We start from the raw sequence: 27,022 nt of genomic DNA, 5'->3' as shown, positions 1-27,022 counted from the left end.
AAGTCCTGCTTGAGTGTATTCTTAGCATACTCCATATTAGCATGTCAAATATGAATGTAAGCAATATCTTGTCTGCATAAAGTGGTGGAGAATTACCTGGCTCGAGTTGTAATTTATTTTTATTCAGAGGGGAGGGGAGAGCAAACAAATTGCCTCCTTCTTGTAACCCACAGCAGCTGATTATTTTGTTGGCAGACAAGCATACTAGTTTTTGCCATTGTTCCTTTCACTACCCAAGATGAAACAGAGCTCTTCTGCTCTGGGTACTGATACACATACTTAAATGATGAATCAAAGGGCTGATCTGTGTTTTTAAAAGGTCACCAAATGCTATCAGTTGCTCTATGGCACTGGAGTGTTCAGAGGAAACCTGTCCCAAAGATATCTGGTATGGAAGAAATCCCGTGCTGCTGTTATAGTCCAGTATACAGTGAGACATGAGGGAAAATGTGTGTTTAAAAAAAAAAACAAACAAACCAGCAAAATGGATTTTTTTTCCCCACATTGACTCAATAAATGTGTTGGAGGCCATACTTTAATAACAACCACTGCAGCTGACAGTTGAGGATATGTATTCTGCAGATATCCTTTACAAAATTAGTTCCTGCACACAATGGGATTGAAACTGTGCTAGAAGCAAGACCGTTGCTAGCATGGCTTCCTTGATCTCTATGGGTAGGACTGTGTATGCAAAAATAAACTAATTAGAGACAAGTAGTCGTGTGGCACCTCAGAAACTAACAAAAATATGCATATAGTATCATGAGATTTCATGGACAAAACCCACTTCTTCAGATGAGCTGAGCTGTGGGAGACTCACTACTCTCTCCTCAGCATGAAGCTGTTGATGAAGTTGAGGGAGATGTGCCACTCCATCAGCCAGACAGCTCTGTGCAGGACCCATGAACCCCTGGCTGGTAGGGTTGCCAGGTATCCGGTTTTGAACCTGACAGTCCAGTATTTGAGCTTTCTGTTTGGGAAACAAATTGAGAAAATATAAATGTTCAGTATTTTCTAAATACTATAAAATGTAATGTAGATTGTGATGTAATGTCAGGTGTATCCGGTATTTTTGTTGAAACCATCTGGCAACCCTATTGGCTGGGCGTGGCTTGTTAAGCAGCTGCAGGGCCATACTGCCACCCAGCTCAGAGGGAACCTTGGTGGTGACAGTGCCAGCCCGGGTCCTCAACTCTCCTGCCCAGTGGATGGATCCTGGATGCATTCCTGAGGGAGTACTGTTCCAAGCCCTTCCCCGCTTCCTCAAACTGATACCAGATGCTTTAGACCAGGGCTAAGGTGCTCATTTCGGTGATTTCCAGATGCAGGGTTCGTGGATCACATGGGAAACTTCACATAAATGTCAAGGAGATGAGAGCAGTTTTCAAGGCGGGCCAAGTCTTCATAGACTACATAGCTACGATGTTCTATGTCAACTGCCAACAGGGAGTCTGGTCAGGCATGCTCAGTCAGGAGGCTGTCTTCCTCCTCTGAGACTTCTGCATCCAGCACATTATTTATCTGGAGGTCCACCACCTCCCAGACATGGGGAAATCTCCTGGCTGACAAGCTGAGCAGGGTGTTTTCCTCTCTCAGTGAGTTGGCTTTCCATCCGCAGGTTGCTGCTATGCTCTTCCAGAAGTGGGGCACTCACAGGCGAGCCTCTTTGCCACAGTGCAGAACACAAAGTGTTGCAGCTTCTGCTCCAGGCACCAAGCAGACAAGGGATCCCTGGGAGAGGCCTTTCTCCTCCAGTGCTCAGGTGCCCAGTTCTATGCATTTCCCTGATCCCACTTGTTACCAAGGTCCTAGGGAAGGCCAAGCTGGAGCAGCTCTTCCTGCCTGTGTACTCCACCCCCCTCCTTCTCAATGGGTCCTTTAATCTGGTCCTCTTCAGCCTTACCGGGCTGTTCTTTGAACTAATAGCCATGTGCTCCCTTCTTCACTGGTCCAGGAAGGTGGTCTTCCTTGTGACTATTACATCAGCTAGATCTTGACTTCAGAGCCCCCATACGCAGTTTTCTATATAGATAAGGTACTGCTGTGAACCCACCCTGCTTTCCTACCTAAGGTAGTCTCCACTTTTCATATGGATAAGGATATTTTCCTCCCAGCCTTCTTGAAGGCTTCATGTAACCGCTGAGAAGTGGCGACTGCATACCCTGGATGTTTGCAGGGCCCTTGTGTTCTACATCACCAGAACAAAGCCATTCTGTATATATCCACAGCTCTGCATCCCCTATGCTGAGCGTATAAAGTGGTTCTGGTATCCACCCAGTGCATCTCTAATTGGATAACCCACTTGCATTTGAATATGCTGTCTGTTTACAGGTGCTAAGCCACCCTGTCAGGGTGCAAGCCCCCTATTGTGCCTCAGTGCCCCCTGACTGTCCTCATCTAGCCCGTCTCAGGGCAAGTTACAGTCTGTATGGGTTGCTCATCATTGGCATTGGGGTTGTCTCAACTGCCCTGCTTACCTAGTCTGCCTTGTGATCTGCCTCCAAACCCGGGGCCTTGCCTCCGGCCCCTAGCCAGGGGGAGTCTTGGCTGGCCCTCTCCCAGCCCTTGCTGGCTATCCCCAGCTCGTCTCCCTTCTAGGAGCTCCTGCTTCCTCCGCAGTCAGCCCTTCACTGGCTCTTCCCTAAGCAAACTGTGCTTCCCTATTTATAGCTGGCAGCTGGGCTCTCACTCGCCCTAATGGCTTCAGCTGGGCTTCTCCAAGCCAACCGGGCTTTTCTGTGTAGCTGACAGCTGGGCTTTCATTAGCCCAACAGCTTCATCTGGTCCCTCATGTGTAACCTTAACATGATTTTCTGTGGTATTAGACCACAGTGAATCCATGATGCAACTTTTGTCCTCTGGTTGGCGTGACGTGTAGTTGAAAAATGAAGAGTCTCTCAGCAGATTTGTCTAACTTCTTTCAATTAATTGTTAGCTTTATTGACATTTTAAGCCAATAGATAACATTAGCAAGACTTTCATATTGATTTAAAAAAAAAGCTCACACAATTAATGCATGCTAAATTTCTGATAAAGGATCTGTGACTAGGTATTACAGGAGTGAGAGAATGTAATAGAATGTGTACATTCCTTGTGTTGTCAGCAGCTTAAAAGAGCCTGAATTAGAACTCTTCATACAAGGTACTTTTGTCTTTGTTAGAAACTATGACAATTATAAGAAAGCACTAAGGGTACGTCTAGACTACATGCCTCTGTCGCCAGAGGCATGTAGATTAGGCTACCAGACATAGGAAAATGAAGCGGCGATGTAAATAATCGCTGCTTCATTTAAATTTACATGGCTGCCGCGCTGAGCCGACAAACAGCTGATCAGCTGTTTGTTGGCTCAGCGCGATAGTCTGGATGCGCCGGTATCGACATCAAAGGTATTTGTTGACCACCCAGGTATGCCTCCTGGGATGAGGTTTACCTGGGTGGTTGACAAATACCTTTGATGTCGACACCTGTACGTCCAGACTATCGCGCTGAGCCATGTAAATTTAAATGAAGCGGCGATTATTTAAATTTATAAATATGAATACAAGTTGTCCTGCACCATAAAGCTGTATTTTTACTTAAAAAAAAAAAAGAAAAAAAGTGCAGCACAAAATGTACTATGTATCTTTTGTATGCTATTTCTATTTTAATTCTCTCAAAAATAAAACAGTTTCTCTTTTACCTGTTGTCTAAAGCAGTGGTTCCAACATATCCAGACTGCTGTACCCTTTTTAGGAGTCAGATTTGTCTTTTGTACCCTAAGCTTCACCTCACTTAAACTGATTGCTTACAAAATCAGACCTCAAAATACGAGTGTGTCACAGCACACTGTTACATAAAAATTGCTTGCTTTCTCATTTTTACCATATATTATAAATCAGTTATACTTACTTTTCAGTGTGATACTTGAGATTTGTCTGAAGCCTGAGCCCCAGATAGCAGGACTGAATTATGTAACTTAGCTTTCTAGTGCCCCCTTGTGGCATGGGGCATTGTGGACTTGCCATTCTTGCCATTCACTAATGCTGGCTCCAGCACTAATGCTGCCCCACGCCCTGCGCTTAAGTAGGCTCCGCGCCAGCGCTGATGTTTTTTACAGGGGTGGACTTGCCCGGCAGGATACCAGGAATTTCCCGGTGGGCTGTCCACCAAAGAGCCGGCTGGCTGCTGCTAGAGGAGGAGGGGGATTTGTGATGGGGCACTGCAGCCCCGCACTTTAAATTTCCCGGTACCGGCCAGTACGGGGCACTGTAGGGCCGAGGGAGCGCATGCGTGGCATGCTGAAACACCATGCAACAGCTTGGAGGGGAGACGCCTGGTCATGGTGTGACGTCACGGCCCAGGACTTTAAAACCACACAGCCCAGCGTTGCACCGCACGGTCTGGCATGTGGGTCTGCAAACTGGAAGGAAGAAGATGGGCGTGGGCTTGGGCTTGGGGGGAAGGGCACTAAGGGACCGCGTGGAGGAGAGAGAAATTCCAGGGGGTCAAGTAGAAACAATGAGGAAAAAGGCAGGAGGGGAGGTGTCAGTGGGAGGGGGGACAGGGTGATGCTGGGAGAGGAGAGGGTAAGGGCATTGGGGGCTGGAGGGCGAGGTGCTGGGATAAGGCTTGAAAGAAGGGGTGGGCATTAGGAAGATGGAGATGGAGCAAGTCATGGGAAGGTGCAGGTGCCAGGAGATTCTGGGGGTGAAGTGGAAGGGCAGACACCTGCAGGGGAGGGACCAGCACCAGACAAGAGATGGTGTGTAGAGGGGTGGGGGTGTTAAGAAAGGAGATGAGGAGGGGTAGCTCACCTAATCAGAGTGGGGCTACTGGAGGAGTGGGCACTCTAAATTGAAACTAATAAAGAATTACTTAATATCTACTGTGAACCAGGAGTGTTTTGTAGGTCTTTTGATTATGTTGATTGAAAACAACCTGTGTAAAGAAATGGGCTTTAATGATGTAATTGAAGAATGTGCTGCCAAAAGAGCTAGACAGCTATAATAGACTTAAATACAAATGAAAATTATTAATGCAGAATTTTGTTTAAGAATGAATTACAATATAATTAAAATAAAATTATCCAACTAAATGAAGTTTCTATCAAATTTACCCAATTCACATTTAATATGAAAATAGCCTTCAGTTTGCACATTTATGCCTTTTTTTCTATTTTTTTCTCCAAAGGGGGGCCCTGCAAAATTGTGCTACCCTGAGCCCCGTAAAGCTCTCATTTGCCCCTAACTGGCTCTGTGAAATTCAACCTAAATCCATTCTGCGACCCCCTTGAGGCACATAAACCCAAATTGAGAATCACTGTCCTAAAGTATTTCTAAGACTGTTTTAACACCTGTGAATTATTCATAAGAACAATATGCATTTACAGTTACAAAGATGTAGATCACACTAGAGAGAAAAGGTTTGTTGTAGATAAGAATCTATTTGCAGAACAGTAGAAATCCAAGATGAGAAACAGGTGTAATACCTTTTAGATTATCTACTCCCTGATGGTGCAGAATGCTTCCACAGGAGGAATAGAAAATCTGAGTTGCAGAAGGTGAGCTAGGCAGCTATTCCATTGCTAGGATTTGCTTTTCTAAACATATTTAGAAACTGTCATGTGTGGAAGTGGCTTACGGTGATTTGGATATCCGCAATATGCTACAAAAATATGTTATAATTTTTAAAAGACCTCAGAATGTTGGTTACCTTTTGTATCATGGAACCTGCCTTGGTCTAGTTCCTAGAAGATAGGTTATTTAAGTGCTGATACCCATTATTGTGCTCCCCAGTATTGTGAGGCTCCCTGATACCACCTGCCCTTAGCATAGGGGAGCCTTGTCTGTGCCTGTTTTTGTTTTGGATCCCTGACTCCATTGGCCATGTGTAACACAAGCCCTCCCTTCTAAGCCTACATTGCTAGATTTCTGTGCTTACTCTCTCTCTCTGTCCAGTTATTTCTAACCATTCTCTACACTTAAGACAATGAGTGTCTCTGTCTTTATCTGTGCTATGTTGATTAGAGAAGTGGATGGTAGTTCAGTAAAGAGGATGGTTTATGTTTAGGGTTGCCAGGTGTCAGGTATTTGTGCTCTCTGTCCAGTAAAATCAGAAAATACCAGACACGTGCAATGTCCAGTATTTTCTGATTTTTTTCCGGCTGAGCACTGGATGGAAGCCTGGCGTGAGCGGGGCAGAGCAACTGGAAGGCAGGGCCACGATCGGCGCTGGGATCCTGTGATTGCGCAGAAGCCTGGCAGGGGCGGAGAGAGTGGCTCGGAGCCGCGATCACCGCTCTGGGCACGTCAGTAGCCTAGCAGGGGTAGGGGGAGTGGCTGGGAGGCGGGGCGTGATTGGTGCTGGGAGTTCTATACAATCATTTCAGCTGCAGGATAAATAGGAGTTCTTCTAAATTCTTCTATAGCCTTAGCTTTAGAGGAATAGAAAACAATGAAAATAGCATGCAGATTTTCACAATTACTTGTAAGCTTCTTTACGTAGAGATGATGTAGGATGAAGACTGTTTATTATAAAGTTAAGTATTAAACATAGCGTGTGTTAGTGGCAGTGGTTTTGTTTTGCTTGACAAATTTTTAGCCCCCATGTTTGGTATTTTTTGGGAGACCATCTGGCAACCCTATTTATATTGGCTGAGGTACTTAAGATGAATTATCTGATAAAGGATATGTACTCAAAGCATTTGTTTTACCCAGGGTTTTTCCAGGTTTATAATCAAGCTAGTAGATATAAGGTGAGAGAACTGAATTCTGGCAGATGTTGTTCAGGATTGCTTTCACCAAACAGACCTTTCCAAGATTTATGGCTTGAATGTATAACACAATGACTGTTATAGATAAGAGTGAAACTTCTGTACCCCAAAAACCACAGCTAGTTGTTCTCATTCTAAATTTTTTTTTTTTTTTTTTTTTTTTTTTTTTTTTTTTTTTAAATGCTGGAACTAGTGACCTCGACACATAATTAATGGGATGCTCAAATCCATCTGACACTGAGTGGGCTAATACCACTCCTCACCTCCCACTTACCCAGCACGGTGAGGCATCACAAAACAGTACTACTTTTAATAAATTCAACATTTTGATTACATTAGCAATTTCTTTGCGTAACAGCTTCTGCAAAAGCTGACTCTTTTACTTTTTGCGCACACTGGAATTTTATCCTTTTCTGTAACATTTTATGCACTGGAGCCATAATGGATGCTAAGTTAGATAAAACCTTGTCATAATAATTTAGTATGCCTAGAAAAGATTTTAGTTTGAATACTGATTTTGATGGTGGTGCCTTGATAAAGGCCTGTACCATCTTTTCTACTGATGTCAGCCAGTTGCATCAATTTTTGTATCCCAGGTAAATTATTTCAGCAGCCTGAACAACACACTTCTCCCTCCTAAAGATGCATCACCTGTGCCAGCCAGTTTTTACAGCACCCAGTCAAAGTTTCTCTTTCTGATCAGGTCCCCTTATCTTCCCGATGTCCTGGTCCGTGGATGGGCTGCCCCTTTTCCACATTCCCAAGTGTACCCTTTTTAAGTGACAGGCCTGTGCATCCATTACTCTTCTGAAGTAGGCTCCAACTGCTTTTCAGCAGGATCTCTTGGGTTACATTAAGTGTCCCAGCAGACTTGGCAAATGCTAGAGTTTCTTCTTAGAACCCTGTGGACAGTAACCATATGCAGTGACGCAGAAGCAATTGCCTCAAAACAAAGTGTGATTTGTCAAAAGGTGCACAACACTCGGAGAAATTAATTTAAAACAGCAGAGGTTCCTCAGACAACCAATTGTGCTTTAACTCTATAGCAAGTAACCATAATCAATACTGTTTAACTTTTTCATCAATGGCCTGGAAGAGAACATAAAATCATCACTGATAAAGTTGGCAAATGAGACACCAAATTGCAGGAGTGGTCAATAATGAAGAAGACCGATCACTGATTGCTGTGATCATGTGGATTGCTGGTAAGCTAAGTGCAGACAAATAATGTGTGTTAACATGGGTAAATATAAATGTACATTTGAGGGAACAAAGAATGTAGGCCATTCTTACAGAATGGGGGAAAGTCTAGTCAGGAAGGAATAACTCCAAAAAAGTTTTGGGTCATGGTGGAAAATCAGCTGAACATGTGTTGACCATGTGATGCTGTGGCCAAAAGAGTTAATGTGATTCTGGACTACATAAATAGGGGAATCTTGAGTAGGAATAGATAAATTATTTTATGTCTGTACTTAGCAGTGGTGTGACTGCTGGTGGAATAGTGTCCAGTTCTGCCTACTGGTGTTAAGTGAGAGGGCTCAGAGAAGAGCTCTGTGAATGATAAAACGATTTGAAAACATGTATTATAGTGATAGACTCAAAGAATTCAACCTATTTTGTGTAACAAAGATTATGGTGTAACTTGGTTACAAGCTAAGTATTAATTGGTGAAACAAATATTTAATAATGAAACCTTAAAGCTAACTAAGAAAGATATATCACAATCCAATGGATGGAAGATGATGCTAGACAAATTCAGACTGTAAATATGGTGTACGTTTAATGGTGAAAGTAATTAACCACTGGAACAATTTACAAGGGTGGTGGTGGATTCTCCAATCCTGATTTTAAAATGGTTGGTTAGTGATGGATGATTTTCTAAAGCTCTGCTCTAGGAATTTGAAGGAAGATATATGTTCTGTCCTTCTATAGAAGGTCATACTAGATGATCTGACCTTAGAGTCTATTATTGGTTCATGTGGAAAATATAGTCCTAAGGGAAAAGAGCTTACAGGGAGACTGAGATTTATTTGCACAACTCCTCTATTGCATGCATAACAGTAAGGATACGGTTTTGTTCCTATATGAAAACTGAATATAGGTTTGATATTGCTACTCGGGTCATGGCACACAGCTTACCTGCCAAAGCCTGTGAATTTTAAAGAAAAAAAGCTGAAAAATCCACTCTTCTTAGCTTTGTGAATGCCAGAGAAAGGCAGGAAGGATTGTCTTCTGAGTTTTTATATGTCAGTAATTTTTAATGCGAACAAAACTACCTCTTCTTGCAGCTGGTAACACATGCCACATTCTACAGTGAAGGCATTCAATATAGGCGCTCTATATTTTTATCTTCATATTACAGTAAAACTCCATTAGTCCGGCATCCAGTGCTCCGGGACTCCTGATGGTCCGGCACCATCAGGAACCCGGAAGTGCTAGGGCAGCCGGACAGGCTTCCCCCATTCAGCTGCTGCTGAAACTGACCAGCAGCTGAATCAGGGAAGCCGGGAGCAGAGCAGCTGGGGTGCTGCCGGGTTGGTCCCATAGCGCTGCCCCTCGGGGCTGCGGGACCAACCTGGCAGCACCCCAGCTGCTCTTGGGGACGCCTGGGGCAGAGCAGCTGGAGTGCTGCCGGGTTGGTCCCGCAGCGCCAAGGGATGGCGCTGCAGGACCAACCCGGCAGGACCCCAGCTGCTCTGTCTCAGGGGTCCCCGATTCAGCCGCTGCTGAAACAGATCAGCGGCTGATTCCAGGAAGCCCGGGGCAGAGCTGCTCTGCCTTGGGCTTCCTGGAATCAGCCGCTGATCTGTTTCAGCAGCGGCTGACTTGGGGACCCCTGGGGCAGAGCAGCTGGGGTGCTGCCAGGTTAGTCCCGCAGTGCTGAGGGGCAGCGCTACAGGATCAACCCGGCAGCACCCCAGCTGCTTTGCCCCAGGCATCCGGATTCAGCCACTGCTGAAACTGACCAGCAGCGTCAGTTTCACGAGCAGGCTGAATCCGGACACCTGGGGCAGAGCAGCTGGGGTGCTGCGGGGTTGGTCTCGTAGCGCCACCCCTTGGCGGTGTGGAACCAACCCGGCAGCACTCCAGCTGCTCTGCCCCAGGCGTCCCCAAGAGCAGCTGGGGTGCTGCCCGGTTGGTCCCGCAGCCCTGAGGGGCAGCGCTACGGGACCAACCGGGCAGTACCCCAGCTGCTCTGTCCCAGGCACCCCCAAGAGCAGCTGGAGTGCTCCTGGGCTGGTGCCGTAGCGTTGTCCCTCGGCGCTGCGGCAGCACCCCAGCTGCTCTATTGCAGGCATCCCCGATTCAGCTGCTACTGAAACTGACCAGCAGCGGCTGAATCAGGGACGCCTGGGACAGAGCTGGACTATCGTAAGGGGGGGCTATGAGGAGTCTGGGGTGGCATCCCCTCCCACCCCACTCCAGACCCCTATTAGCCCCCCCCTTCTGATAGTCCGTCATATCTGATAATCCGGCACCCCCTGGGTCCTAAAGGTGCCGGATTATCGGAAGCTTACTGTATTTCTTTTCATTGTGATAGTAATGGAAATACTGACAAAACATGGATGTGAGGCATTGACAGGCTAAAAACAATTAACTTGTCAATAGAAGGGTCAGTCTCTGAAACACCCTGGGTAACTTTTAGGCATTATTTTTTAGTGTCCATTGAAAAACATTATTTAGTATTGGCATAATTTATGCTTTCATTTCCAGGTTCTTGAACAGCAGTAAAGTCCCTAGGTAAAGTACTGCCCTTTAAAGTAAATAGAAAGTTTTGTCATTAACTTCAGTGAAATCAAGATTTTACATTACATTCCAATTAAGTGTCAAGCTGTGTTCATTTTCCCGGAAAAACCAGATTGTATTGGAGAAAGACATGTTAATGGAAAGGTAACGGTTGCAAGGAACTCTTGAGACTACTATAAATGGTATATATAAAAGGCGGATGAATATTAACCCATAAAGTGAGGTCAAAGGAAGGCAGCAGACAAGAGTCTTCAAGAAGGTATTTGAAGGAACTGCAGTGAAGCACCAATCTGTGCACCTCTGCAGCATGTTATGATTGAGCTTCTCTTCTATTCCACCTGAAAATCTCAAGAAGTCTCCTCTTCTGCCTGAATTCCATGGGGTCTGATTTTGCTCCCTGTGACATTCAGTTGCTCCCATCAGTTTCAGTAGAAGCAGGCCTTATATCTATGTGGAAGCTATAGTTTCCAGAATTTCAACTGACTATGTGTATGTCTAAACTACTGCAGTAAGTATTCACATAGCTGGAGTCCACATACCTTAGGTTGTGTTACTACAGGGGATCAATTGGAGAAACACTCCCATCAACTGACCTTACCCTTGTTGGGGGCAAGACCAATCTGTGGTCGGTTACGCAGGTCGTCACTAAGACCTGCTAAATCGACTACTGGTGGATCTATCTCACAGCATCAATCCTGACTGTAATGCAGACCTGCCCCATGTGAGCATTCTGTCTTAATTTTTTATCACTATCAGATTCACTAGACTTGTGTAGTAGTCTAAATTTAGTGAGGTTTACTTTCTCTTCCCATTAACAAAACTAACCTATAAAAGAGTACAATTAGATACACACCTCAAGATTTGATGGGGAATGTAACTTAATCCTACTGTGAAGACGAATGAAAGATCACAAACTGTGCTTTGTTCAGAGGTCATCTTTAAAGTAAACATGTTAACTCTTAGTGTCTTGAGGAATTACGGGTGGAGGGATGAATTAAAATATTTCACTGTAAGGATACATCTAGACTACATCCCTCTGTCGGCAGAGGGTTGTAAATGAGGTGCTTTGAAACTACAAATGAAGCAGGGATTTAAATATCCTATGCTTCATTTGCATTATTGCATCATGGAGTTCTTTCGAAAGTAAAACCACGGTCTAGACAGCAGGCTTTTTTGAAAGATCCTGTACTCCACAAAAAAATAGCCTCCTGCAGGATGGACTATTTGCTCTCACCTGGGAGAGATCAGCAGAAAGCAAAAAGGTTCTCTGGCAGTACAGTCAAGGTGGTGGCAGGCTAAAGAAACTTGCCAGAATTTAGGTACAGTCCCTCAAAAGAGAGAACACTGTACCAAGGGCAGAAGTGCTTCAGACCCTGGAACAGAGGCTATGAAAACCCTGGTAACTAAGGAGAAACAAGACAGAAAGCCTGGCAAGGGGAAAGGGTGGTATTTATGATATCCTATTGATGAGGGAAGTAATCTGGGAGCACAAGCACACTTAGGCTATAGAACTACAATGAGTTAATAAAATGAATCCAAGAGGAGAAACATTAAGTAAACTCTTGGGTTCATGTGAGTTGATGGAGAAACAGCTGAGGTTAGTGTAACAGCTGCCATGATGTGGGAGTGGTGTGTTCTAACTATTCTCTACAATGGGCCTGGTATTTCACAGTTAATGAATGCTTTCCACACCCCTTGATGGCGAAGTATCCACAGTCCCTACTCAATAACTATTTTATGAGTAATATGTGAATAAGTAGACTATAGATAAACTGGGTCTTGGGTCAGCTTTAACTGTCACGCTGGGAAGAGTAATGTACTCCAGCGAAAGGGGTGAAATAAAGACTGTGTACGTATCTCCTGAACACCTGGACTGGTATGGTGCTCACATCTGGGGAAACCACCTCCCTTTTTGTTGTCATCTAGTAGATGTGGCAGAAATGGAGATTTTTGGATTCTGGCTGTACCATCTGTAGATGAGTAAATACAATGAGACAGGAGGCTATATAGTAGCACTATAAAAGATGGCCACTTGTCACTAATTTCTTCCCTTGACAGAGAGAACATCCCAGTTTCTAAATTCTGAGGGAAGGTTAAAAGAATAGATGATCTTAAGCTATGAACCATGTTAGCTCTAGAAATTGCCATAACTGGTATTGGGGATAAAAGGTAGAGAGCTGTGTATTACAAACACCTATGGCAAAACAAAGTTGAAAACATTCTAAATGAAATTGAGTAATACTATGTGCTTCATCATTTTGTAAACAAATCCATTGTGATCAGCAAAGTGACGTACAGCTTTCTGCAGAATGAAAGATGGCTCTTTCTGGCAGTGTGCTGCTACTGCTGCACTTCACAGATTAAGGTAGCATCCTGGCAAGAAACAATTGCTGTGTAGACTTTTATTACTTAAGTTGCATTAAAATCAAATATAAATCTGTCTTCTGATCATGTCAAGTTTGACATATTTTGAAAGAAAGGACAGCCTACTCTGAAGTCTTTTGTTGGTTAACCTGACCTGTGGCTTCTAGTTGACACCATCACCTTCATTCTCTCGTTCCCACCCTTACGCTTTTAATCAATTTATTTAATTTGCTTAAACATTTTCAGGTTGTTGCTGAAGTAAAGAGTAAATTTAGTGAAGCAGTTGAATAGCTTACTGTTCCACTTTGTAATGAGGAAACAACATGCTACAGGAATCAGTACATGTTACCCTGACATGGGTTACTGTGAACCCCCAAGAAAGCTTTTGGTTAACTGAAAGGCATGGCAATATTTTGCCTATATTGGACAAACTTTTGGTCACTGCTGGCTTCTCTTAATTCACTCTTTTTCTCAGCAGTTTTCCTGTTTCATGGGTCTCATTCCCAAGAATTAAATTGTGAGCCACTCAGCATTTGACTTGTGACACAGCATCACTAGTTCATTCTCTGAATCTTCATAGTCTTGAAATTCTTTATGGATAAATCACTCTTAGAATGAATATCGAATGATATTCAATATGGCTATACTAAGCCAGATAAAATAATGTACACCATCTCTTTTCTCTGGCGTGTCAAACAGCTCATCAGTATATTTCAGTATGGCACAGTAGGCCGATGGGCTGGCTATATGAAGACAGAGAGGGTTAAAGAACGAAAACAAAACCAGGGTGGGAGTGGACAAGATTTGTGAGGCTAGCATTTATCTTATAAATGCCCATTCATTTTAAAAAACAATGAAGACGAATGTTTAGAGAAAGTTCTTTCTATCTATGCTAAATGATTGAATAAATATTGGTGTTGGCTTTTAGGAAATACTTCATCATATGCAGTAATAACAGCTGCTTCAAGTTAACAGTAATATGTCAATGAAGATTTTATATATACTTTGGAATCTTTTGGCATCAGCTGCTGTAGCTTCAGTCCTGATAGTTAAATCTTACCACTGTGTGAGCATTTTTACAGAGAGAGAGAATACAGGCAGTCCCCGAGTTAGGTACAAGATAGCAACTGTAGGTTTGTTCTTAAGTTGAATTGGTATGTAAGTCGGAACTGGCGTCCGGATTCAGCCGCTGTTGAAACTGACCAGCAGCGGCTGAATTGGACACTCCTGGGGCAGAGCAGCTGGGACCTCAGCACTGCGGGGACCAACTTGGCAGCACCCCAGCTGCTCTACCCCAGGCATCCCCAAGTCAGCCGCTGCTGAAACTGATCAGCGGCTGATTCCAGGAAGCCGGGGGCAGAGCAGCTCTACCTCAGGCTTCCTGTAGTCAGCTGCTGATCAGTTTCAGCAGCGGCTGACTTGGGGATGCCTGGGGCAGAGCAGCTGGGGTGCTGCTGTGTTGGTCCAGTAGCGCCGCACCTCGGAGCTGTGGGACCAACCCGGCAGCCCCCCAGCTGCTCTACCCCAGGCGTTGGCGAGAAAAGCCTGGTCTGCTGGGGGGGGGGGGGCTCACTAGCTGGGCGCCTCCCCCCCCCCCCCCAGCAGACCAGGGAGACGCAGAGCGGCTTTTCTCGCTGCGGAGGACGCGGGCGGCGGGACTGCGCAGACATGCTGCGGTCCCGCCGCCCGCGTCCTCCGTGGCTTTGCTCTGCGTCTCCCTGGTTTTCTGGGGGGGGGGTCCCCCCAGCAGACCAGGGAGACGCGGAGCGGCTTTTCTTGACGCGGAGCGGCTTTTCTCGCCTCGGAGGACGCGGGCAGCGGGACCGCCACGGCGCGTCTCGGCGGTCTGCTGGGGGGGGGGGCGCAGCTAGTTCGGGGTTCCCTCACCCCATTCATAAGTAGGGATCCGACATAAGTCAGATCCGCGTAATCTGGGGACTGCCTGTACACTGGTTTCTTTTTTTAACAGTGTCATTTTCTTTAATATACTAACCCAGTGAGGCTCTGGCCATACTTAGCACCTGTTCTTCATAACTTCTTCAGCACAAGGGAGTCCCAAAGAGTCAGGTGCATTTAAGATCTTCCCAGTATATGTGTTGGTTTTTCCCCCTGCATCTGCTAAACTATACCACCTGATATAATCTGAGTGTTTTATTTTAAGTCTGTAGCAGCCAGGGAAGTGGACACCCACCATTTACCCTTCTGTGGGTTTAAGACTTAAACTTATATATAATCTGTAGGTTTGCATGGTCTTTTACTAGTGAAAGAGCTTTATCTAGAAATATCCTTAACCTCTCAAAACAGAATGCACACACTAAGCATACAATGCTCACCACTTCCAGTAACACAGACAAACTTTTCCAGCTGGCTCATCAGAATCAGGTCACCTAGGGACTCCAGCTTCTGCACAGTATAGTTGGCAGGGTATAAAGTTCTGGCAACTGTGATCTTGGGCTCTGTCCTCAGAGGCAGCAAGAGGGGGGTAGTGCTTGTAGTCTACAAGATTAACCAATAAGCCCAGCCTTATTGGTTAATTGTGTAGTCAACTGCATGTTGACATCACAACCTATTATATTGCAAAACAAGCAATTCTGTGCATCACCTCAGTTTATCTACTTGCAAAATTTGTTTTGGCCTGTTACATAACTATCAAAGAACAAGGCAGAAGCTCTACAATAGAGAAGTATGGAGCATAAAGGCAAAACAGTAAAGTGGTAGGAATTTCACACACACAACTGTTGATATATCGTTCCTTGCCAGACCGAATGCTATCGAAGGTTCTTTAAACCTCTTAAGACTTGTGTCTTTTACCTGGTGATTGCGGGTACCATTAGAACAGGACCTCCTTATTGCATTATTTTGATGTAATTTAAATGGAGTGTGAAGATGCGACTTTGTTTCTTGGCTCATGGTTGCTGCTCTCCTAATATGGCTGCACAAAAAGGCCTCAGACCTTATAGTTCAGAGAAGGAAAAAATCCCGTATGGTGTGACAGTAGCATTCAGTCCTGTGCAAGACACAGCAGGCAGTCCCTAATATATAATCTGAATCAACAATATGAACACTGTGATGTCCAGAAGATGGTCCTATCTGTAGGGCATTACAGGGCACCCCAAAAAGTCTTGGTAATGGATGAGTGACATTGGTTTTTGTTGTAGATCTTTTCAGTAAGTTGGTGCCCTGCTAAGTGGCCCAGTTTTTCTACTCTTGCTCATTCTTGTTGAATTGTTAATGTACTTTCACCCACTGAAAACTAGTAAGGTTTAAATTTGCATTAGGGACCCAATTCTTCCATTGGTGGCTTCACTGGAATAGCACCAATGCAAAAAGGGCAGAGCTATCAAGTGTTGGTCTAGCAGACTCAATTGGTCTAAAATTTCTTTACTAATACCTAACTATCTAGATCTCTGCAGCAAGCATGCTAATAGAGTTTGGGTACGTAAAATAAATGCTTGTCAAAACGAAGCCTAGAAATTGATTTTTTTTCAAAAACATTTGTAATAAAATTCCCCTGTAAAGTAAAGGGAGAGGAGAGGTATTAAACCACTAGGAGATGATGCAGATCTGGTCCTCAGTTAATGGAAATCTGCATAACTCCACTGACTTCAGTGGCTTTATTGCAATACATTTGCTTTGGTGCCAATTCACAAAGCAAATTAACTGAAGAAGCCCTAATGGTATATACCGTACCAACATTATCAAAGCATAACCTCTCCACTGCAGGTAGGGACATTAAACATGCAGAAACAAAGCAGAACTTGACTAATTCAAAGTCTGTTAATCTATGTGCTTTGTATTTCACGCAGAAAAGAACTCTTTCCAACACCCACTGTCCTCCCACTTCCCAGTAAACACTAAATAGCAGAGTTCTTATGTTACTAAATTTATCATTTTTAAAAATACACCTATGAATGTATTATGAACTATTATTTCAAATATTTAAACTACAGTTGTCAATAGTTTAATAAAGAACATTTGTTGTTTAACACCCTGGAACTATTTATTTTTGTTAATTTTGTTTTCTAATAACTTTTCAGTAGTTTGAGGGCTCTCCTTATTACTACTGCAAATCTAGCAACTTTTAAAGGTTTCATTCTTCATGATGGAAGGTATCTATTCCTCAACTTCCGCCTCCCTGTCATTTTTATCTTTTCTGTGTTTTAAGTATGGGTGTCTTTTTTTGCTTCCTGTGTAGGTACTGCTATGTGGATATTTGTTAGCAATGACTGATGTGGAATCTACATATGCAGATTTTATTGCTTCAGGAAGAACAGGTAGAAGAAATGCATTACATGATATCCTGGTGTCCTCTACAAGTGGGAACTCTAGTGAACTATCCTTAAAGTTATCAGAACTTGATATAAACAAAACAGGTAAGCACTTGTATTCTTTTATTTTAGCTATTTACAAAAAAACACATTGAAGAAATGAATAACTTAGTAAATCTGGCTAGTATACACACGCATTACTTCCCATGGGTAAATGGATAATCTCCAACTCTTCATCTGATGTTGCACAATCAGTGGATTTTGCTACTTGTACAGAAGCTCAGATTTTTAAATGGCTTCTCTTCTCAAACTTGTCACTACTCATTTTTGTAGTTGTTTTGCTTATGGAAGATCAGACGTTCCTTCTGTTGCAAAAGAATAAGAAGATTAAACAGTTCAGAAGGTAATTGTAAATGCCCTTATGGTGGGTTGTTAATGTAATTATCCTTGTTTTATTTGAAATTTCCCCCCACACCTGTCGTAAATATTGACACTTTTTCCTTTGAATCTAATGGTCTTGACATAAACCTATAATTGCTGCAGATGGAGTAAGTTGTTTGGCCCTAATGTGAGGAAATGACAGTGAACCTGAGAAAGCTGCCTGTGATTGGCCTGTCCTATCCTGTAGGGTTACACGTGCTTTTTCAGCAGGGACAGAGAATGATTTGGGAGTTTCTCTCCACATTGACTAGATCAAGGATCGAGATTGTGGAGTTTGTTTATCTTCTGGGACTTCTGTAATAAGCCAACTTCTATCCTTAGTAGAGCCACCTCCAAAGCAATTGCCATATACAGCCTTCTGGGGCTATATTTTTTCAAAAGGCTAAGTGTATTTTTAGTAGCACGCTCGCGCACACACACACTCCCTCCAAAAATCTCCAACCCTACTGATGTGGCCCCCAACTGAGACACCTCATGCCTCTGGTGCTCCAGCCCCTCCTGGGGAGGGACATGGAGGACTGAGGTTCAGGGTTTCCCGTAGGCCAGATTTACTCTTCTGAGGTTCCAGGGTTAAGGATTCCCCGCCCTCACTCCCCAGGCTCTGAAGTTAGGACAAAAATGGGGAGGGGCATGTCAGTGTGCAGGACAGGGCTGCCAGTGATTTGTGTCAGAGGGGGGTGAGGTCTGGATAGGAGGTAGGATGCAGAAGCAGGCTTGAAGTAGGGTGCCTGGCTGGAGGGAGAGGGTAGGAGCAGGCTGGAGATGCTGGCTCTCAGCGTGGTGGAGGTGCATGAGCTGGCTGGGAGTGCAGAAGTCTGGGCATGAAGGAGTGGGGGGCATTTAGTTGCCTAGGTGCCCTGTGTCAGTCCCAGGCAGCGCCTCCACTGCTCCCATTGACTGGAGTCCATTGGAGCTCCAGCGTTAGCTTCCTGCTTGGAGAGGGCAGGGAGCCCAGAGCCTTACTACAATGATCCAGCCTGTGGAGAAGAAGGGCTGCCCACACATTGCTGTTCCCTCAGCCAGGAGAGGTGGAAGGGGAGCGCTTATTCCCGCGAGCCAGATCATACAATGAGGTTCGGGGCTTTCTTTGCCCCCTCCCCAGTGGGAAGCTGACACTGGTGCTCCAACTGCCCGAGGTGATGCTGCTGCACCCTGGGAGCCAGCTCCTGTGTGGCAGTTCAGGGAGCCATAATGTATCCCAACCACAGCCCCCAGAGCCACCACAAACAGCCAGCTTCAGCTCCAGCTGAACCTCTGCTCTAGATTTACTTCAAATTCCTACAGTTAAGATTCAACTTATCCCTTTAAACTTTCTTCCTACCATACATTTACATTTTACAAAACTGCAATTACACAGTCAAACTTCACTGTTTTGACTATATTCAGTATCTCTTAATACTGAAGAAGCAATTAGTAGCTAGAGTTACTTTCTCTTGTGATCATTCAGAGGAATTTTATTTAAAAATTCATATTAACATATTTATCACAGATGCAGTAGGCTTTGCTTTGTTGAAAAGGAGACTTGAGATCCTGAATCTTCATATATTCTGAGAATGGCTAAACTTTTATAATGATTAGTATAAGTTTGCTATGATTCAAGATTGTATTTAGTTTGAAAGCTCTCTTGCTGCTTATATAAAATGTAATTTCAGACAACTTTTCAAAGCAGTCAATAAAATCTTATTAGGTTAGCAAGATACATGGAAATGGCATTGTACCTTCTCTTAAACTTCTGCACAGTTGGATATATTGTTAACCTTCTGTATTGGGAATAGTTTGGATTTTTTGGAGAGTTGTTCTTTCTCCACTTCAACCCCCAACTGATTTTGCAAAGTGAATGTAGTTCTTTTAAAGATGCCAAATCAAAAGCCTCAAACTGATCTTTTCTGCAGTGTCCCTTGCACTGTTTCACCAATGGCCCACCATGCCTGTGTCAAGGTGAGAGAGTAGATCACTTTCCAGGTCTGTGAAATACCTACTGTTGTTCGTCAATTTTGGCAGCTTTCTAATGCAGCTGCTGTTTGACACACAGACTTAGCTTGCCAATCTACATGTTGGCAAAAAGATGTCAGGCAATTTATGCTCAAACGTTCTTTTGTTAGATTACACCAATATAGCAACAAACTCAACTAAGTTGGTAGGTCCAAAATTTGACTCATTTTCTACTTCATATTTATTTGCAGAAGTGCAAGTATAAGGATATTTCTTCAAAACAAGTACTGCAGTATGCTAGCCAAAATAAACCAGCTGTAATCTGCAACCCCCCCATAACCTCAAAGTGGGCATATTTAATTAAGAGTGTATTTAAAATAAAAACATAGTCAGTTTTTTGCAGCAATGTGACTTTTGTTCCCAATCCACAACAAGAAACTTGAAACACCTGTGTCCTCAGTAATGGCTGACAACAGAGAGCAAGGCTTTTATACTTGTGTGCTCATGGAAAAGTTGTTAGCTCAAGTGAGCTGAGCTTTCACCTTCTCAGGATAGACCATGAAACCCAATTTGAAGTGCGTATTTTGCCCACAATTCAGCACAGATTAGCTCAGCACCTGACTTTAACTAAAGTGATCCATATACCAAGATTAAAAAGAACAAAACATGGTCTGGTAGCACTTTATAGACTAACAAAACATGTAAATGGTATCATGAGCTTTCATGGGCACAGCCACTTCTTCAGATGACAAGAGTCGTCATGAGCTGTGCCCACCAAAGCCCATGATACCATCAACATGTTTATTAGTCTATAAAGTGCTACCAGATCATAGCCTGTTCAGGAAAAAACAAGAAAACTTGGCTACTCCTGAAGCTTAAAAAGAACACTGAGGAATGTTGTCTTTTTGAGAATAGATGGATACAAATGGCTCGGAAAAAAAAAATTACAGATATGTGCAGTTGCATCATAGAGAGTTAGGAATAGAATTGGAAGGTGAAAAGTTGAGAGGAATGCATCCTTGTGAAAACTGAGGGTCCAAACATCTCAGCATAAAACAGAGAAGGGGAAGAAAGTTGATATAGGCAGAGTAATACAGAATTGGAATGATAGTTTTAAGTTTGGATCAGTAAAGATGAGAAGAAAAGAAATTTTTTTAGGATTAAGTCAGTGATGTAATCTGAGACAGTTGGTGGACTATAAGAGGATAAGAATATCTGGAATTACAAATTGATCAGAGAGGCCATTTGCAGCCATATTGAAAATATTTCTAGTATTGTCAACTGTCGCAGTTTTATTATTAGTCTTGTGATGTATTTTATTTCTTAAAGTCCACCTGCTAGAATCAACATTGCATGAGAATCTCAGCTTGCTTACTTAAAAAAAAAAAAAAAAAAAAAAAAAAGATTCTGGCCCCTGTGGATTCAGGGAAAAAGTTTGAAAATATGGTCCAAGAGCACCATAGAACCTTAAGCTGGAAAGTAACATAGCATTCATTTTTTTACATGATTTTTGGATGTAATGCCATATCTTACTCCATGAGTCTGAGTAAAAATCAGAGCCACCTTGGCTTTCACAGAGGAGCCTTCCCACTTGTTGGTTCCAACTCCATAAACAGAGCTTTGTCAGCCTTCTGGTGAGGCCCAGGTATCCATAAACTGCCCAGGCCTTCTTTAACCCCTCACACGACCAGGCTGGGAAGCACCTAATTAATTAGGCCAATCACACCTGTGGCATATCTCACATTAAAAGGGGTGCTTTGATGTTAAGGCTAGAAGGCTTAGTCCACTCTGACCTCAGCATGATGCAAGCCATAGAATTTCACTCAGTAATTTATGCATCAAGCCCAATAATTCATGCTGTAATTCTAACATTTATTTTAGGAGACATTCAGTCTTTAGAATGGAACTGACAAATAACTTGCCAAGCAAAGTGGTGGATTGTTTCAGTGGTTAATTACATTATTCCAAATTGAATTTGTCTAGCTTCAACTTCCAACCATTGCATCTTATTATGCCTTTTATCTAGCTGGAAAAAGAGCCTTTTACTATCAGATCTGTTCTGCGCATGTTGGTACGAACAGGTCATTATGAAGTCCCCTCTTAATCTTCTTTTAGGTTAACTAAAATGACTGAACTTTGTAAGTCTATCAATGTAAAATATATTTTCAAGTCTGAAAATCATTCCTGTGGCTAATGAGAGAGCAAAAGTAGTCACATATGTGGGGTGTGATTCTTAGAGAAAGTATTACACACGGTGTATGAATTTTTAAAATGTTACTATTGTTTATGATTATGGTAGACAAATATTTATAGCCCATCAAATATCTCTATTTAGGCTTAATACAATCAATGATTTTCTTATAGTTAAATGAACATGGTAAACAAACCTGGAAAACTGTTAACATTAAGATTACTAAAACTTAAGATGTTACTTGCAATGATAGATAATTATCAGCCAGAAATAGGTTTGTCAGGGTGTTTTTAAATATGCAGTCTTGCTTTTTCATTAATATAGGGTATCTTTAAAACATGTTTGAATTAATTGCAACCCCATTATTTTTTCAGTATAGTAGTTCTCCTTTTACCTTCCTTTCTCTGATATTTTGACACTGGAGGTGAGGCAGTTTTCTTTATTAGTCCAACTTCTGAAAGGTTATCTCTTTTACCAACAGAAGTTGGTACGGTACAAGATATTACTACATCTGTCTTCTCTTTCTAATATCCTTGGACCAACATTGCTACAATAACATGACAAATTTTAAATTTGGCAGAGGATAAAATTTATTTCAGGAGCAAAATACAGATCTAGAATGGGACATCTTTAAAACTTTTTTTCAATCATTCCCCTCATTTTTTTTTTTTCTTGCAGAAAGTGAAGGAGATGCACAAAGAAACCCAACTGAACAAGCTGGGGAGACCCAGGGGGAAGCAGCAAAACAGGAAAGCTGACCTTCAACTTTGACGGACAGGAGCAGCTGCTGCATGTTTTCAGACTGCAAGAGTTTGCTGGAACAAATTTGTTTCCATGAGCAAGTTGGTGGGGAAAAAAATGGATGTGTTTCATTGCTGGAACTTGCTCAACATAATGCTAAAAATGGGAACACAGGTTGTGACAGCAGATGGAATTTGCTCTACCTCTGTCATTAGCAATGGTTGAAATATTATTAATCGTGGGACATTGACATCAATTAGATGGATCTTTTCATAACTACTTGATGGGGATGCTTGTAGAAAGTAGAACAAAGTAGACAATTCTTGTAGAAAAAGGTCTTTGAAGCATCAGAGGATTTAATTGTGTTATGTGGCAAAGGTTTGAGTGATCCTCAGAGTTTAACATTCTCTGGAAAGTTGATCACCGAGTAAAAGAACTACGTAGAAAGCACTGTTTTTAGAACTCTGCACCTGTAATTTACAGCTCTGTTGTTTACAATGTTTTGTATTGTACTACTTAGATGCTCCACCTGCCCTGTTTCAAATGCTCATTAAAAAATTTTCTGTTACTGTGAATTTTTCTACCACTTGTTTGAAAGGGCTGTTTTTTTTTCTTTGCATAATGTGGTGGTGTGCATGTGACAAATTAAAATGTCAACCGCTAAATTGATTATGCCTAAAATTAATGACTCATCAACACTCCATTTTATTACTAGATGAGCCTTTAGAATGATTCACTAATGTGAATATTTCCTCAGTTCTGTATGTTTTTTGTGTTTGTGGTACAGTTTGGCCACTTTGACTGTAGTTAGTTGCAGATCAGGGTTTCAAACCAAATCTTTACATTGGTTTTCTTTTTTTTCCCTATAGTTCTTTCTCAGATTTATTTATCTTGTTCTAAGCTTTTTTTAAATGAGAGAGTCCAATAATTTTATTGTTGTTGTTTTAGAGTAAACTTATAACAAGTATGGTTTGAAAAACATTTGGAAATAATGAGGCTGTTGGTGCTGGTGAAGCTGTGGTTCCTGCTATTAAACCTAATTCTAGTCTACAATGTAGAGAAATTGACCAGGTTGGCTATTCCAATATAACGGTTCTGGAATAACTATTCCAATATAATTGTAGCTATTCTGAAATAACTCCCCTCTGTGGACTTTCAGTTCTGGAATTAGTGATTCGATTCTGAACTAATTTATCTGGTTTTCTGAACAGACTAATTAATTATTCTGGTATAAAGTCACTATGATTCCAGGTTACTGTCTCCACCCAGGTAAGTTACTTTGGAATAATATTACAAAATAAGGTGTTTTGCAGTAGCTATGATGGTCAATTTTTCCCTTGGCAAAAAGGCCATAGATTTACACTATTGCTTAGTACTGGGTCAATTCCATGTCTCCCTGACCTAGGTAAATGAGAAGAATGACAAATACTGTAGCAACTGCATGGGAACCTATCACAGAGTAAAAAGAAAAGAAGGCTTTTTTTTAATTGACAGTGTCACTTTTTTCCCTTGATTTCAAATGTGCACTTTTTAATGTAAATTATTACTGATTACTAGTGTGATTGCTTTCTGGTATATTAGTCATTAGTTAATGAAACATTCTTTATTGTTATTGCCACAGCTGTTGTTTCTACAATATGTATCCTGATATTTGTCACATGGAATTTTTGTGAGACATGTAAACTCTCTGATCAGTATTCTGAGCTCATTTATTAGTGTTAATAAATAACAAAACAGCAGTTTGCTTGTGGTTCATTAGCACAGTCTGCCCCTTTTACCTCATGTTGTCTGGAAATTGGATACCTAGCTGTCAAACCCACAGCATTCTTGGTGTCTGCAGGAATAGCCTGTTTCTTTTAAGCTAAATTCTGATAAACTTATACAATTATGCCTTGATTAGTTTCACTGGGAGTCCTTTTGAAGGAAACTAAATTGTTGTTCAAACGTTTACCCTCACTTCTGCATCAGGACTTGAAATTCGGGGGGGGGGGGAATGTGATTTTTCCCTTGTGGCATGAAACAGCTGAGTCTGCCAGCATGGATAGATGCCACAGGCCAGAAGATGTGGGAATTGAAGACCTAGACCAGGGGTAGCCAACCCGTTACAGATACAGATGAAGAGCCGAAATAGTGGTGGATACAGCGCAAAGAACTGAGTGGGGGAAAAAAGTTGAGGTGGGGAGGGGGAAAGCCCTGGCCGCCACATTTGGTCAAGCAAAAAAAAAAAAGCACAGTTTGCTCTTTTAAGAGCAGAGCAGGCATTGGCCATTTTGAAGTTTGCATGGGACACCATGACACTCTCTGTCTTTCACACAAAAACCTTGAAGAGGTGCGGGAGCCGCAATTTTTTCTTTGAAGAGCCGCATGCGGTTCACGAGCAGTGGGTTGGCCACCCCTGACCTAGACCTTCCTTCTGTGTCTGACACCATTAAGGCAGTCAGAGATCTGAAGGAACTGAGCTGATCCCTGATCCCTAAGCCACGGCACCATGCTCCTCAAACTGCAGTATGAGCCATCGTACCATTTGTAGAACTTAGATCCTGTGATAGTGTTGCTTCTATAGGTATGGGGACATTTGTTACGCTTATAAAAGCACATGGGATCTTCTTAAGGGAAAAAGTTATGCACTATGTGTGTTAATACAAATAAAGCAGCTAATATATGTTCAGAGGGCATGTCTACACAGCAGGGCAAAACTCGAATTAAGATGCACAACTTCAGCTGCATCAATTATGTAGCTGAAGTTGAAATAGCTTAATTCAGCTATTGGTCCTGGCTAAACAGCAGGAAGTCAAAGGAAGAACACTCTTCCTTCGACTTCCCTTACTCCTCGTAAAGTAAAGGTTACAGGAGTCAGAGTAAGAAGTGCTCCAGCTAGACATTATTTCAAAATAATGGCTTGCTGTGTACACGTGCATTTTATTGTTTTGAAATAATGGCAGTTATTCTGAAATAATGCTGCTGTGCAGACGTGACCAGTGTGAGAGGGATACACACTGTCCCACCAGTTGTAATAGTTACCACTCGGGTGGCCAGCCATATTGATCACAGGTAGGATGAAGCAGGGCTCTGTTAGCCACGACATGATGTTCCTGGGTAGCGTTGGTAGGCCAGAACCCAAAAGATCATGGCAAAGCAGCTTCTTTTATAGTAGTTTTCCTTCATTGGCATCAGAAAGTTTCACACAATCGTGCTGTAATCAATTGCCATTTGACAAGTGCTTATTTTCTTCTCATATCATAGCTATCTTGTCCCAGAGGATAGGTGCTTGCCTTATATTTTAGAGTCCTCAATCTGCCCTTCATCCATACCTCAATGGGGATGTGCAGCAATCTCCTGGCACCTTTACTTCTGTCCTCTGCTTTGCCCTAGAATATCTGGCCTGGAAATGGCCTTCACACTTATTTTCTAACACCCATTCCTCATTCACACAAACAAAACAGGGTTGATTTCTTTGTTACACAGAAATAAAAATGTGTGAGCAGGAATATCAAATACAATTTAAAGAAAACAATCATCTCACTTACTTCACAATGCTAATTTTAAATCTTAAAACAGTGGTGACTATAAGAGTCTATTGCTGCCTTGGAATCAGCTTCACGACACAAGATTCTGGTGGATGTACCTTCGCCCAGGGTACACATAGACCATTCCTTTCTTCTTTCAAAAAGGGTGGCTGGCAAGATACAAGTCATACTCATAAAATACACCAATACATTTAATACCTGAACTACTACATTATTATTTTTATTCTAACTTATACATAACCTAAAATAAGATTTCTCTACTACATATGGACACATCAATACAAGTGACACCATCACAGCACCTAGCCACATAAATCGCATCCTCAAGGGCTCCTCCACCTGCATATCCACTAATGTGATATATGCGATCAAGTGCCAGTAATGCCCCCTGCCATGTATATTGGCCAAACTGGACAGTATCTATGCCAAAAGATAAATGGACACAAATCAGACATCAGGAATGGTAACCTGCACACATACCTGTAGGGCAGTGGTCTCCAACCTTTTTACACCCAAGATCACATGGAACGAGGAAAAAAAAAAATCATCCCAAACCCCCCCCCCCCCCCCCAAGCCTCACTAATGTGGCCCCTACTGTGCTGGTGGGAGCAGGGGACATGGTACTAAGGAAGGGTACTGGGGCAGGGGACAGAGTGCTGGGATGGGGGCAGGGTTCTGCAGCAGGGCACAGGGGAGAGGGGACAGGGTTCTGCAGCAGGGGACAGAGTGCCAGTGGGGGCCGGGAGTCCTCTGCACCAGCCTCTTCCCAGGACTCTGCCCCTTCCTCCTCTTCCCCCCCCCCCCCCCCCGGCAGAGGAGGGCAGCCCCTGTGTGCGCCTCCTCCGGGGCCAACTCCCCTTCCCACAGAGGAGGGAAGCCCCAGTGTGAACCTTCTCTGGGGACCACCTGCTCCCCCTCCTCCTGCAAGTTCCAGCACACCAGATCTGAGGGAGGGTCCAGATGATGAAGATGTCATCGATGTAGTGTAGGTAGAGAAGGGGCATAAGTGGACAAGAGCTGAGGAAGCGTTGTTCCAGGTCAGCCATAAAAATGTTGGCGT

The 27,022-nt window shown here is 42.9% G+C and overlaps 1 protein-coding gene across 2 annotated transcripts in view; it reads left to right on the top strand.

The window, feature by feature from the left end:
• Positions 1–24,174, top strand: part of PKIA (cAMP-dependent protein kinase inhibitor alpha) — a 61,147-nt gene extending 36,973 nt beyond the window's left edge. The window contains exons 2-4 of one of the 2 annotated variants that reach the window (XM_075920487.2): positions 17,058–17,235; positions 17,464–17,533; positions 22,373–24,174. In XM_075920487.2, coding sequence (XP_075776602.1) covers positions 17,085–17,235; positions 17,464–17,533; positions 22,373–22,379 — 228 coding nt within the window. In that variant the 5' untranslated portion in view covers positions 17,058–17,084 and the 3' untranslated portion in view covers positions 22,380–24,174. The remainder of the gene's footprint in view (positions 1–17,057; positions 17,236–17,463; positions 17,534–22,372) is intronic. The other variant, XM_075920486.2, reaches the window with a different exon arrangement.
• The last annotated feature ends 2,848 nt before the right edge of the window (positions 24,175–27,022 follow it).

Source organism: Pelodiscus sinensis, chromosome 2 (assembly GCF_052426305.1).
Source record: "Pelodiscus sinensis isolate ZL-2025 chromosome 2, ASM5242630v1, whole genome shotgun sequence".
NCBI lineage: Eukaryota > Metazoa > Chordata > Testudines > Trionychidae > Pelodiscus > Pelodiscus sinensis.
Note: the sequence above shows the minus strand (reverse complement) of the source record. Positions and strands in the feature narration are given on the sequence as shown.